Genomic DNA, 12196 nt, shown 5'->3' with positions numbered 1-12196 from the left:
GCCACTGGCCTACACCACAGCCACAGCAACGCGAGATCGAAGCTGTGCCACTGGCCTCCACCACAGCTCACGGCAATGCCAGATCCTCAACCCACTGAGCAAGGCCAGGGATCGAACCTGCAACCTCATGGTTCCTAGTCAGATTCGTTAACCACTGAGCCACGACAGGAACTCTTTTGTGGTTCTTCATTGGGGGAGGTTTAAGCCCATCAAGACTCTATCTGATGAAAGTTGTGAAACAGCTCACCGGGAAGACGTAAAAGAACAGACGCACTCATAGACTCATTGGACACATATTAAGGATATTCACAGTGCACAAAAACATGGCATAGAGATCCAGAGGTTGGCCCTTTAGCCTGTCTGAGGCCCCCTGCACACTTCTAGAACCTTATGGAAAGCAGGAATTGGATTTGTGTTCTTATGCATCGGTTTTTGGTAATGACACCATTTTCCACCCTCTGGAAGCTGGGATTGAAAGGCTGCAGGTTCTGGCCGAGGAAGAGTTCCCTGAGAGTGAGGGCTACAGCCTCCTTACTTGGGAAAGTCAGAATACAACCAGTCAGCTCCCCAGAACTGGCATGTGGGCTCTTTTCATCTCGTCAAAGGTCCCCTCTCTCCCTCCCTCCACCAAGCCCTGTTGTTTTGGAATTTACACGATGCATATACTGGATTGAGCTGTGACCAGGCTCCAAAAATAATGCTACCTAAAGTGACGGGAAGGAGAACAGTCATTCTAGCATCAGAGGAAATGGGTTTTCACAAGGGTCCTCCAGGCATGCAGGTCTAAATGTCCTGTTCAAGAGCCTCTAAAGATGTGTAATTTTTCTCCGAGCAAATGCAAAGGGATATTAAATATTATGTAAATGCCCCTTAGAGGTTTCTTCTTATAAAGCCAAAGAATTTTATTTCCAGGGAGTTCCCGTCGTGGCTCAGTGGTTAACGAACCCGACTAGCATCCATGAGGACGCAGGTTTGATCCCTGGCCTCGCTCAGTAGGTTAAGGATCCGGTGTTGCCGTGAGCTGTGCTGTAGGTCGCAAATGCACCTCAGATCCCACGTTGCTGTGGCTGTGGTGTAGGCCGGCAGCTGTAGCTCCGATTCAACCCCTAGCCTGGGAAGTTCCCTATGCCGAGGGTGCGGCCCTAAAAAGACAAAAATAATAATAATAATTGTATTTCCAAGTGGGGCCACCTTTATTCAATCACTAGATCATCCACCAGGCTAGAGAATGCACCCCCCCCCCCTTTCTGGTAAAGACCTGGAGAAAATTTTTGTAGTTGGTTTTGGAAAGCAAGAAACTTCTGGAGTTCCCGTCGTGGCGCAGTGGTTAACGAATCCGACTAGGAACCATGGGGTTGCGGGTTCGGTCCCTGCCCTTGCTCAGTGGGTTAAGGATCCGGCGTTGCCGTGAGCTGTAGCATAGGTTGCCGACGTGGCTCAGATCCTGCGTTGCTGTGGCTCTGGCGTAGGCCGGCGGCTACAGCTCCGATTCGACCCCTAGCCTGGGAACCTCCATATGCCCGCTGGAGCGGCCCTAGAAAAGACAAAAAAAAAAAAAAGAAAAAAGAAACTTCTAATCCCATTGCCCTGTGCAGCCCGTGCAGCATGTCTACTTATCGGAGGAAATCAAATAATGCCGTTTTACAACGAGAGTGCTTTTAAAGTCAAAGAGCCTTTGTTGTTATCTGTACCTTTGGGGACATGGTTTTTAAAAAATTAATCATGATAGCCAATTGTATAAGCAACAAACGCTAGTCACAGAGATCTGAAGGACCTCCTAGAAGTCTCCCAAGACTAAAGGGAAAGAGATATATATTTTTTTAGTTGAATTTAAATAATGTGACCTGGGGGGAGCCCTTACAAAGCGTGTCTTTATACCTTCTCTCGGCCTCTGTGTGTTCTCTTAGATTACTTTCAGGCAATTAAATATGAATTTCCCATTGGCAATCAGTCCTTCTGTCCCAAGCCATAGATAGCATGCACCACTTCTGCTCACATATACAGTCTGTAAGTTTTGCGCATGTCGCCATAGAAACGTTGGCCTCAGATGCTCTCAACGTGGGGGAGACCTCGGAGAAGCATCTCAGCTGTCCCCAGAGCAGCTGGAGTCCCCACAGCATGGCTGGTGCGCTCACACGTCTGCTCTCAGCCTCAGCATGCCTGCAGCATGTCTGCAATGAGCCTCCTCGCTTCCCTCCCCCGCAACCCCAAGACCCGCGGTCACCCTAGCAACAGGCAAACAGGGACACGCCGGGTCCATGGAAAAACATCTCCTGGGAAAGTAGCCGCTTGGATGCCATAAATCACTATGTCCTGATGTGATAATGGAAAACAGACTTGCCACGTCACTAAAGGGTGGTTAACGGCTGCACCGGCCCCTCGGCGTGCACTGCTTCTAAAGCCACCAGCCTGTTTCTAAATCTCCTAAAAGGCTGGGGCCTTTCTGCTTTGAGCGTTGCGTTATACAGGGATACAGAACCTGAGCTTCCTCAGAGAAGGTTTGGTTGAAGATAAGAGGCCTACGACAGGTGTTCACTTATTCAACAAACATCTTTTGCGTGGCAGCTCCTACTGGCAGCCCTGCAGAAGAAGGAAAAGAGTACCTTCCTTTCTCTGCACAAATCTTGAGGTTTCATGGCAGTACTGGCCGGCTGCATTTTGAGTCGGCTAATGTGTATTGAGAACATACTCTGGGCCAGGCCCTGTTACATGAATTATAGTTAAAAGATAGAAGTGGAAAAGCTTTCATGGCTGAAATTGAGATTCAAGAGGTTAAATGTGGGCTTCCCAGAGGAAGAGATCTGTGAATCCCATTTAAAGATGCGGATTTAGGAGTTCCCTAGGGTTGCACCAGGTTGTCATGGATATGACTTGGGTAGCTGCTCTTTCCACATGCCTCGGGGAAGAGGGGGAAAGATGCTGTTTTAGGGATCCTATCTTTTTTTTTTTTTGTCCTTTTTAGGGCCACATCAGCAGCATATGGAGGTTCCCAGGCTAGGGGTCCAATTGGAGCTACAGCTGCCGGCCTACACCACAGCCACAGCAATGCCAGATCCGAGCCACATCTTTGACCTATATGACAGCTTATGGCAATGTCGGATCCTTAACCCACCGAGCGAGACCAGGGATCAAACCCGCAATCTCATGGTTCCCAGTCAGATTCGTTTCCACTGCGCCACGACAAGAACTCCCCTGTCATTTCTTTAGCTTCTCCCCGCCTTGTCATAACCCACATCAGCTTTCCTTGCTGTTCTTCCTATAACCAGAATCCTTGAATTGCAGTTTTCCTGTGGAGTTATCACTTTATGCATTCTCCTGAAGAACCAACGATTGTTCTAGGAGTCAGTTGGGCTGATAACTATTGGATGAGGCCCAAGAGAATGTTAGATGCCTTTCCCTTAAGTAATTTATCTGATTTGTCTGAAGACAAGAAAAAAGGTGAGAACCTGGCCAGAGAAGGCTTCACGAAACAGGAATGAGTAAGAAAGTCTTCTATGTTGATTGTGCAGAAAAGGCCTTTGCTGGCTTTCACTTTCATGGGAATAACTGTCTCTTCCGTACAGCCTAGAGGGCAGTCATCGGCTCTCTGCTTGGTATGTCCCCTCCGCAAAGCACCATGATTTAGAAATGTCTTCCTAGGAGTTCCCTTGTGGCTCAGCAGGTTAAGAACCTGACTAGTATCCCTGAGGATGTGGGCTCAATCCCTGGCCTCCCTCAGTGGGTTAAGAATCTGGCATTGCCGTGAGCTGTGGTGTAGGTCGCAGATGTGGCTCAGGTCTGGCGTTGCTGTGGCTGTGGTGTAGGCTGGCAGCTGCAGCTCTGATTTGACCCCTTCCCTGGGAACCTCCATATGCCATGGGTGCGGCCCTAAAAAGCAAAAAAAAAAGTCTCCCTTCTTTTAAGTTGCAGTCTAGCTCACTGTAATCTGTACGGACCCAGCCTCCTTCTGCCCTGTGCAGCAGAGCTGTGTGGTTGAACTTTCTGTGATGACAGAAGTGTCCCGCCTCTGTGCTAACACATAACCACTAACCACTTGTGGCCACTGAGTGCTAATACTGTGGCTAGATCAACTTGAGAAGGGAGTTTTTATTTATTCCTTAAGATGATTTTTTATTTTTTTCCATTATAGTCGGTAGAAGTGGATTTTTTATTTTATTTCATTTTAAGAAGTGTAAATTTAAATAGCCATATACGGCTGGGGGCCACCGCATGGAATGGCCAGCTCTAACATAAGGCCAAATAAATCTCTAAATATCTTTAAGGATCATCAGGTCGAAGAGACCTAGGATCAGCTGTTGAGTTACCTCCCTAAGTCTTTCTAGATCAATTCCACCATGCCCTAAAGGTACGTTACCTGGGTTTTAAACCCCACCCAGCCCAGCCAAGCTTCAGTTGGGTGTCTTCCAGGTTGTGGCCCCTGCATCGTCAGCTGACGCCTGGGATTTAAGGGGAAAGGGGATACGAGCAAGATGCAGTTCAGTAAAGACCTCTGACCTTTAGAGTGAGAAGGTCTAAGATGCAGAGACTACATAGTTCCTCCCATAACTAGCAGGGTAGTTTTGAATGTCGTACCTGACTTCTTGGACTCAGAAAAGAGGTTGGCTGGATCACCTCTGAAGTCCCTTTATCTCTGATCTTCTTTTCAAAATTCCTCTAACTAAGAATAAAACAATGAGAACTTGCTTTGTAAAGCTACCTGTAAAAGGCCCGAAGCACCAAATACTGGGCTGAATTATTTATGAGCATCACCCTACCCTCCTGAAGAAACTCAGACAGAAAACAGAGACCCAGAAATCCAAAGAGAAACAGGGCAGGACCAAACCCAAGCCCCCGACTGCTAAGCCCGGCAGGTCGAATGTTTCCCACTTTCCACATCAGCTTTATTTGGGGTAACAATACAAATCCCCACTGCACCCCTCCTGCATGGACAGTTTTTATGATGATAAATCATTTTCCTGAAATAGTTCATCGAACTTCTCAAGCACTTACTAGGCTGGTGCATGGGAATTAGTTGAATAAGACACCTTTTCTCTAAAGAACACCTGCGATACCCCTGGTAATTTGGAAAAAAAAAACACAAGCAGTGTTCCATCTTTTGCTTTTTACATCATGTGCATGGTAAATATAGCAAGGCGGGCAGAGGTAGTTAGAAGAAACAAACCAAACCCGTTTCATGTGGCTCTGGTTATGTTAACGATTACAGAGAGTGCTTTTTGAACATTTACTGTGTTCCAGATACTGTTCTAAGTGCTTATCCAAGGCTTTGGTTTCCTCATCCCACAATGTTTTTAGAAGAGCAACAAATAAAACTGCTGTGGGAGTTCCCATCGTGGCTCAGCAGTTAGCGAATCCGACCAGCATCCATGAGGACGCAGGTGCGATCCCTGGCAACACTCAGTGGGTTAAGGATCCAGCATTGCCATGAGCTGTGGTGTAGGTCGCAGATGTGGCTCGGATCCCGTGTTGCTGTGGCTGTGGTGTAGGCTGGCAGCTACAGCTCCGATTAGACCCCTAGCCTGGGAACCTCCATATGCCACGGGTATGGCCCTAGAAAAGGCAAAAAGTCCACATAAATAAATAAATAAATAAAACAGTTGTGGACTCGTATATCCAATGCCAGGCTCTGTTTCATGGGATTTTCACAATCCTGTGAGACTAGTCCTCTTAACAGCCTGATGTAACAGATAAGAAAGGTAGGGCTCAGAGCAGTTAAGTGAGTTGCCTCAGGTCACACAGTAGTGAAGTCTAGACCTTCCACGTGCCTGCTCTTGTCTCTGTGGACTACATGCATATCCTCAGTCCCACCAACCTGCACAGGCCGGTCGAGCATCCTTTCCGCCACCCGTGACATTGTGCCAGAGGAGACAGGCTCGACCTCTCACTCAGGAGGTAGAATTTCTACTTCCCCAAACAAGTGATTAAAGTTTATGGCCTTGGCAGTCCTAGAGAGAATGGCCCACGATCATGAATAATGGAAGCTTTGTCTCTACAACTCCAAACATCCAGCGGCAAAGTGAACAATTCCGACTTCATACCTTTTCCAAGTCTCCAGATGGTTAACAGCCTGAATAGAGTGGGGCAGAGCTTTTATGACCCAAAGTCCATGAATACAGATGCTGTCTCTCTTACCAGCTGTGTGACCTCAAGTTAGTTACTAAATGTCCCTGAGCCTCAGTGTCCACTGCTGTGCAATGGAGTAATAGCGGTTTTGCGAGATTATGAAATTCCTTGTAACGCGCCTGGCATTCAGGAGGTGTCCAATAAATGCTAGCCCATTTCTCCTTGTCCCCACCCCACTTCTTGGTTTGAGCGTCTGCAACTGTGCTTTTGTTTAAGCAGCATCTGACCTCTCGATGTGGGGCAGTGATCCTGTTACAGGAAAGAGGAAGCATTGTGTCAGGCTGGGTGGGGTCAGGCAGTGCTATGACCCAGCAATAAACTCAAGGTCATGGTCTACAGAAGACCTTTTTTCTTTTTTTTGTCTTTTTGCCATTTTTTGGGCTGCTCCCAAGGCATATGGAGGTTCTCAGGCTAGGGGTCTAATTGGAGATGTAGCCCCCGGCCTACGCCAGAGCCACAGCAACGCCAGATCCGAGCTGCGTCTGCGACCTACGCCACAGCTCACGGCAACACCAGATCCTTAACCCACTGAGCAAGGCCAGGGATCGAACCCGCAACCCCATAGTTCCTAGTCACATTCGTTAACCACTGAGCCACGATGGGAACTCCTATAGAAGACCGTCTGTATTTGAAGCTTAAAGTAATGTTACCGAGGAATCTTAAAGTAGTAGCGAACAACTTGTCTTATGTGGTTAAACCTCCTATATTCAGGGTTATAGGGCAGTCAACCAATGTTAAGGGAAAAAATCAATATGGCCTATACGTCTAGAAAAATGGGGTTTCATTCTCCTCAGGACCTGCAGCTATTAATTGTGACAAGGCCAACAAAGTGTTGACTGGGAGAGGAAGTTAGGGGACTTTCTTGAATACACAAATCAAAATGATGTACAGTTGTGTCACGCTGATGGTTTGTTGGAGTCCGCGAAAACTGCTAAAGAGTTTAAAAGAGGCAAACATTTCCCCAGACCAGTATGATGGAAGGAGAGCTAGACGTAGGGGGCAGACACACCAGGGTTAGAATCCCAGTTCTTTCATTACTTGTTGAATAACCTGGGACACGTTATGGATGTTTCTGAGCCCCAAGATTTCCTTAGCTGTTGGGGGGATCATAATAGTACTGGCTTCCCAGAGTTGTGACCACTGACGCTCAAATTCAAGGGCACATCAGAACAGCCTGAGGAGTCACTCACTAAACTATAGACCCAGGGCTCCACTCCTTGAGTTTTCTGATTCCGTTTGTCTGAGGTGGGGCTAAGAACTTGCATTTCTAATAAGTTTACAGGTGATGCTTTTGCTGCTGATCCAGGGACCTCGCCTTGAGAAGTGCCAATTGTTAAGAGTCAGGATGATGAAACATACTCAGACTGCCATGAACCACAGTGATATGGCAGTGACAGTGACAACGATAATTGGGTCATTGCACTGATGTTTGTTTCGCCTTCGATTTTTTAAATAATTAGGTGTGGGCAGAAGAAAAAGCTGGTGATTAACAATGGCAATGGACCTGTGGAAGAGAGAAAGCCAAGTGGACTCAATGGAGAAGCCAGCAAGTCTCAGGAGATGGTGCATTTGGTGAACAAGGAGTCGACAGAGACCCCAGACCAGTTTATGACGGCGGACGAGACACGGAACCTGCAGAATGTGGACATGAAGATTGGGGTGTAACCACCTGCTCCGTGACCTTGGAACGAAAACTGCCATCAGAGACACAGCAATTACAGGGAGCTGGGACATTTCACAGATGCGGTGTGCTACTGATTGTTTCATTGGGGAATTTTTTTTTTTTTTTTTTTTTTTAGCATAAAATTTTCTATTCCTTTTTTGGGTTTTTTTGTGTGTTTTGTTTTTTAAAGTCAGATCCAACTTCTAAAAACTGCATTGCTTTCTGAAACGAGGGCCCCTTTATAATCGGCACAAATTTGACTGTTCCAGTTCCCGCCTGGAAGCCTCTCACCCCCTGGGGTGGGCTATGGATGGCTTCTAAAAACCTCCGCAAATCCATCTTCTCGATCCCTAACTTTCCCTCCACCCCACCTTCCAGGTAGCAGCCACCTGCTAAGGATGTTCCCCAGGGCTAAAAGGGATTGGTTCTTGGGAGGATTTTTTTTTTTTTTAACTTTGTGGGAGGAAATTTGAACGGGTCTATGTTGCCCTTCCAGCGGCCCAATCCCTGGGCATGTCTTTCCCGTGGGGTAGGGGCTGGGGGTGTACTGGCCCTGCATCCCCTTCTATAGACCCCCTGGGACATTTTCAGATTCTTCTGGGAAATACCCAAAGGGTGCAACTATTTATCTCTAACAAGGTATTTATCTATGTTTTTGAACTATTAAACCCTGGAGGTCCTTTGATCAGTACGATTTCTGTTATTACTTTGTCAGAGGCCTAAAAGGGTTTTCCTAATAAACAGCTGTACTTCTCCCACCTTAACCCTTTGCTCTGTGATCCCTCAGTTTCTTCACTGGCAAAGTCTGGGTCCCAACAGCTCGTCGGGAAGACGTGAGAGAGCCTGCCTTGAAAGTCTTATCTCAGATCTGCTGAGCCCCCATTCCAGCTTCCCTCAACCAAATCTCGCAGAAGGTCAAGGCGACAGCACTGTTTTCTTTCTGAGGCTCTTGAAGACGTTCTGTCCTGTCCTAGAACCGGGATTGTGAGAGGAGGAGCTTCAGCTGCTTTTAAGGATTAAGAGCTACCGATTCCCTCCTGTCGAAAGCGATGAAAAATCACATGACATGTGCGTGACTGACCATTTGTGACGTCCCGTCCCATGTCCTAGATGCTGACCCTGTGAGTGATGTCCAGAAACAATATGGAAGTGCTTTCTGACCTTTTGCAAGGCGAGGAGAAGCCAGTGGAAATAAAAGAGCATAGACAGCGGCCAATCGATTGGCACACGTTAGGGGAGTAGGGGAGGGAGCAGTGTAGATCCTGTTGGAGGATTTTTATGGCTGAGTTTGTTTGTAGTTTACCAAGCCAATGGTCTGTCCCGGATGCACTTGCTACTCAAGGTTAAGGGAAATGCCTGGGAAATCCCTCAAAAGGTTACAGGGCTTCCCACCACTGGAATCTCATCACCACATCGGCAGGCTTATGGCTAAATAAGAATGGTTTTATCCCTTGCTTGACAAGTCCTCTGTGCCCTTTATTTGTAAGTTCAGGAGGTTCCATCGGTCCTGGAACTTCCAAAGGCTACTTGTAATAGAAGAAATGGAATCTGTAAAATAAGGGTCCCCATAGAACGGGACCTGCTTTCTCAGGACCCCATAAAAAGTAACCTGTTGCCTAAACTGATATGCTTCACTGGCAACTGATAGGCTTCAGCCCAAATAGGAGGAGGAGGAGGAGGAAGAGAAGAGGAGAAAGGGCCGACAGAAATCAGGGGTGCGCTTACACCAGGAGTTGAGTTCGAAGGAAGTATTTAAAAGAGAGAGGCCAGCTTTCTGCTCCTGCCCAACCTCTGCTCTCCCCGACCTGCCCTCCCCTTTCCCCGTCAGGGTCTTTGAAAACGGCCCTTCTCCTCTGTGAACATTCTCGGTCAGCTCCATATTCAGCGGATGTTCCTTTTTATTTTCAAGTTGAATGAAAAGAAAATAGACATCAGGCCACGCTCCTGTTCCTGCCACTCATGGCCAAGCCCTCTCGCTTCCAAGCGCTCTCTGGGTCTCCTGCAGACCCAGACAGGCCCTGGTGGGCTCTTTGACGCGAATGTAAAAAGCCACTGCAGGGTCAAGTTCAGGAGGGCCACGCCTGGCTCTGCCAGTCCCCCAGATGCTCTTGGGACCCTGGACAGTCACACACGTCTCAAAGGGATGGATGGTTTTCCACCTCTTCTACACATTCCTGTCAAAATAGGCTGAAAGAGGAGCTTATCTTCTATTTTATTTTGGAATCATTAAATATGATCTTTTATTATTGTTTTCTTTTGCTTGGATATACCTCTGTGTTCTCAAGATGGGAAAAGGGTTGGTCTAGAGCCTCCATCTTTGGTTGGATGCGACACGCCCGCAATATCACCTGTGCTCACAGAATAGGATCTGCTCTCTGCCATGAGAAACAATGGCATGACTCCAGAAGCACTGCTTGACCACATGTCACCCCTACCAGTGACTTGCCAGGTGGCCTGGGCTAAGTCATTAAACTGGCCCTTGTTTGGAAAGGAAAGGGGCCAGCATTTTATTATTTTCCAAAGCTTAAGAGTGCAAAGTTGAGAGGTTTGCAAAGCTAAGAGCTTAAGGTAGAATTATTCCTAGAACTGTAAATCTTTTGTCTCTCTTGAGGGCTTCTTTTAAATGAGCACTGGGTGGAAAACAACACGGGGCCAAAGACACCTTCATATCCACATTTTGCAGATTCTAGTGGGGCAGAATAAATGTCTTCAGCAGAATCTCTCAAAAAATTTTCCATTGAGACCATGCCACCTAGAATCAGTTTCATAGGCTACCCATATTCGATCCAATTCAGCAGAGGAGTAAGGGAAAGAATCCTTGACTTTACAAGAGTGAAGTGTACTCAAGAATTAAAAACAACATTCACCTTTGTGTCACAGGTCTACCTTTTTGTAAATCCCTTGTGTTGAATTTTCAAAGAATAGGTCATTGTTCATGTGTGTATGATAACCATGGCTTGATTTTTCAGAGCACACCTTGCCTTTGATTTTTGTACCTTTTGCGATGGACTCATAATAATGAGGAAGGCATGATTTGTATCTTGCCAAGTTGAAAGCACATATTGGAACATATGAAAAAGCTACTATTAAAAGGCTAAAGGAAGTGAACTCAGGAGTCTCTGATTTAAAGGGGTGGAAGTTCTGGGGGGGGTGTGGCAGAGCTGGGATGAGATGCCGTCTGGGTAATTTAGACACATGAGGCTAAAGGTATATGAGGTGGCTGAAATTTCACACACATCTTATTTTTTTCTAAAAGGAAAAATGACATGAATTTCTATCACTTGAGAGTCTTCTTTTGGAGAAAGCTTAATCTTCCATAGAGAGTGTGTGATCCGCACAGGTCAAATTAAATGAGATACCATGAAGTGTGCGTTCTTTAAAGACCAAGGACTACCCTTGGCCTTGTAGTTAAAGAGAGGAGCGTGAACATGCTCACCTCCATTCCCTCATGCCAGCCTCTAAAAAGACAAGAAAGAGAGGTTGCAAAAAGGCATGACCCAATGGGGTCAAAGAGAATGGAGGAAGACCTATCAATAACAAAAATCTGAAGCGGGAAAGCGATGGTTCCTTGGTATCTGTGCAAATGTGGGAAAGTGAAATCCTAAGGCAGCAGTGGGAAAAGCTGAGAAGCAACCAGATTTGTGCAGCGGAACCCCCAGAGTCACAGGAATTGGCAGCACCAGCTACTTCGAGATGGGGTAGAGAAAGCAGGGCTGAAATTAGGACCGTGGGTTTAAAGTCTATTTAAGATGCAGACAGAAGCCCAGATCTTCCCCACCCTGAGTAACTAAAGGACTCTTCTTCTTCAACCCCAGCAAAAGACTGAAAGATTCTTCTCTGAAGAGGGCAAGAAAGACTTTCTGGCTGAGGGACAAGACACAGACAGTTGACATGAGAAGTATCATGCTGAAAAGTGAAGCCATACATCAGGAGTATCAAGTCCCCCTGGGCTTCTTCCCCACCTTGGCTTCCGGAAGGCTGGCAGTCGAGCACACATGCTCCAGGCCAGACTCAGTCTTTCTAGGGAATCTGATAATCAGAGCAAAGCCGAAAGATGCTAACAGGATAGTTCCCCAAGGAAATAGCCCAGCAAAGCAAGCTACAAGGAAGATCTCATGCTCCACCAGGCACAAAGCACTCTTAGATTTCTATGGCTCACTTTCACCCAGGCTGAGTGGAGATAACTCACTGAGAACTTGAAGATAAAAAAAAAAAAAAGATCATTCATAATCTCAGTAAGAAAAGAGGAGATAATGCCTATCTATGAAGGAACACAATGCTAGGGTGAAAAGGAACATTCAGCAAACACTTAAAAAAGAAGCTCTTTAAAATTTAAACATGAAGCCACAAATTAAAAAAATAAACTTAACAGAAGGTACGGTAAATAAAGTTGAAGGAAAATCCCAGGGAACA

At 46.6% G+C, this 12196-nt stretch overlaps 1 protein-coding gene across 18 annotated transcripts in view; it reads left to right on the top strand.

The window, feature by feature from the left end:
- The window catches only part of CD44 (CD44 molecule (Indian blood group)), a 96257-nt gene extending 85366 nt beyond the window's left edge, over positions 1–10891 (top strand). For 17 of the 18 annotated variants that reach the window (XM_047775990.1, XM_047775989.1, XM_047775992.1 and 14 more), the window contains one exon: positions 7581–10891. In XM_047775990.1, coding sequence (XP_047631946.1) covers positions 7581–7785 — 205 coding nt within the window. In that variant the 3' untranslated portion in view covers positions 7786–10891. The remainder of the gene's footprint in view (positions 1–7580) is intronic. The other variant, XR_007134383.1, reaches the window with a different exon arrangement.
- Positions 10892–12196: the final 1305 nt, after the last annotated feature.

This window comes from Phacochoerus africanus, chromosome 4 (assembly GCF_016906955.1).
Source record: "Phacochoerus africanus isolate WHEZ1 chromosome 4, ROS_Pafr_v1, whole genome shotgun sequence".
NCBI lineage: Eukaryota > Metazoa > Chordata > Mammalia > Artiodactyla > Suidae > Phacochoerus > Phacochoerus africanus.
The sequence above is the reverse complement of the archived record's forward strand: the minus strand, read 5'-3'. Positions and strand labels throughout refer to the sequence as shown.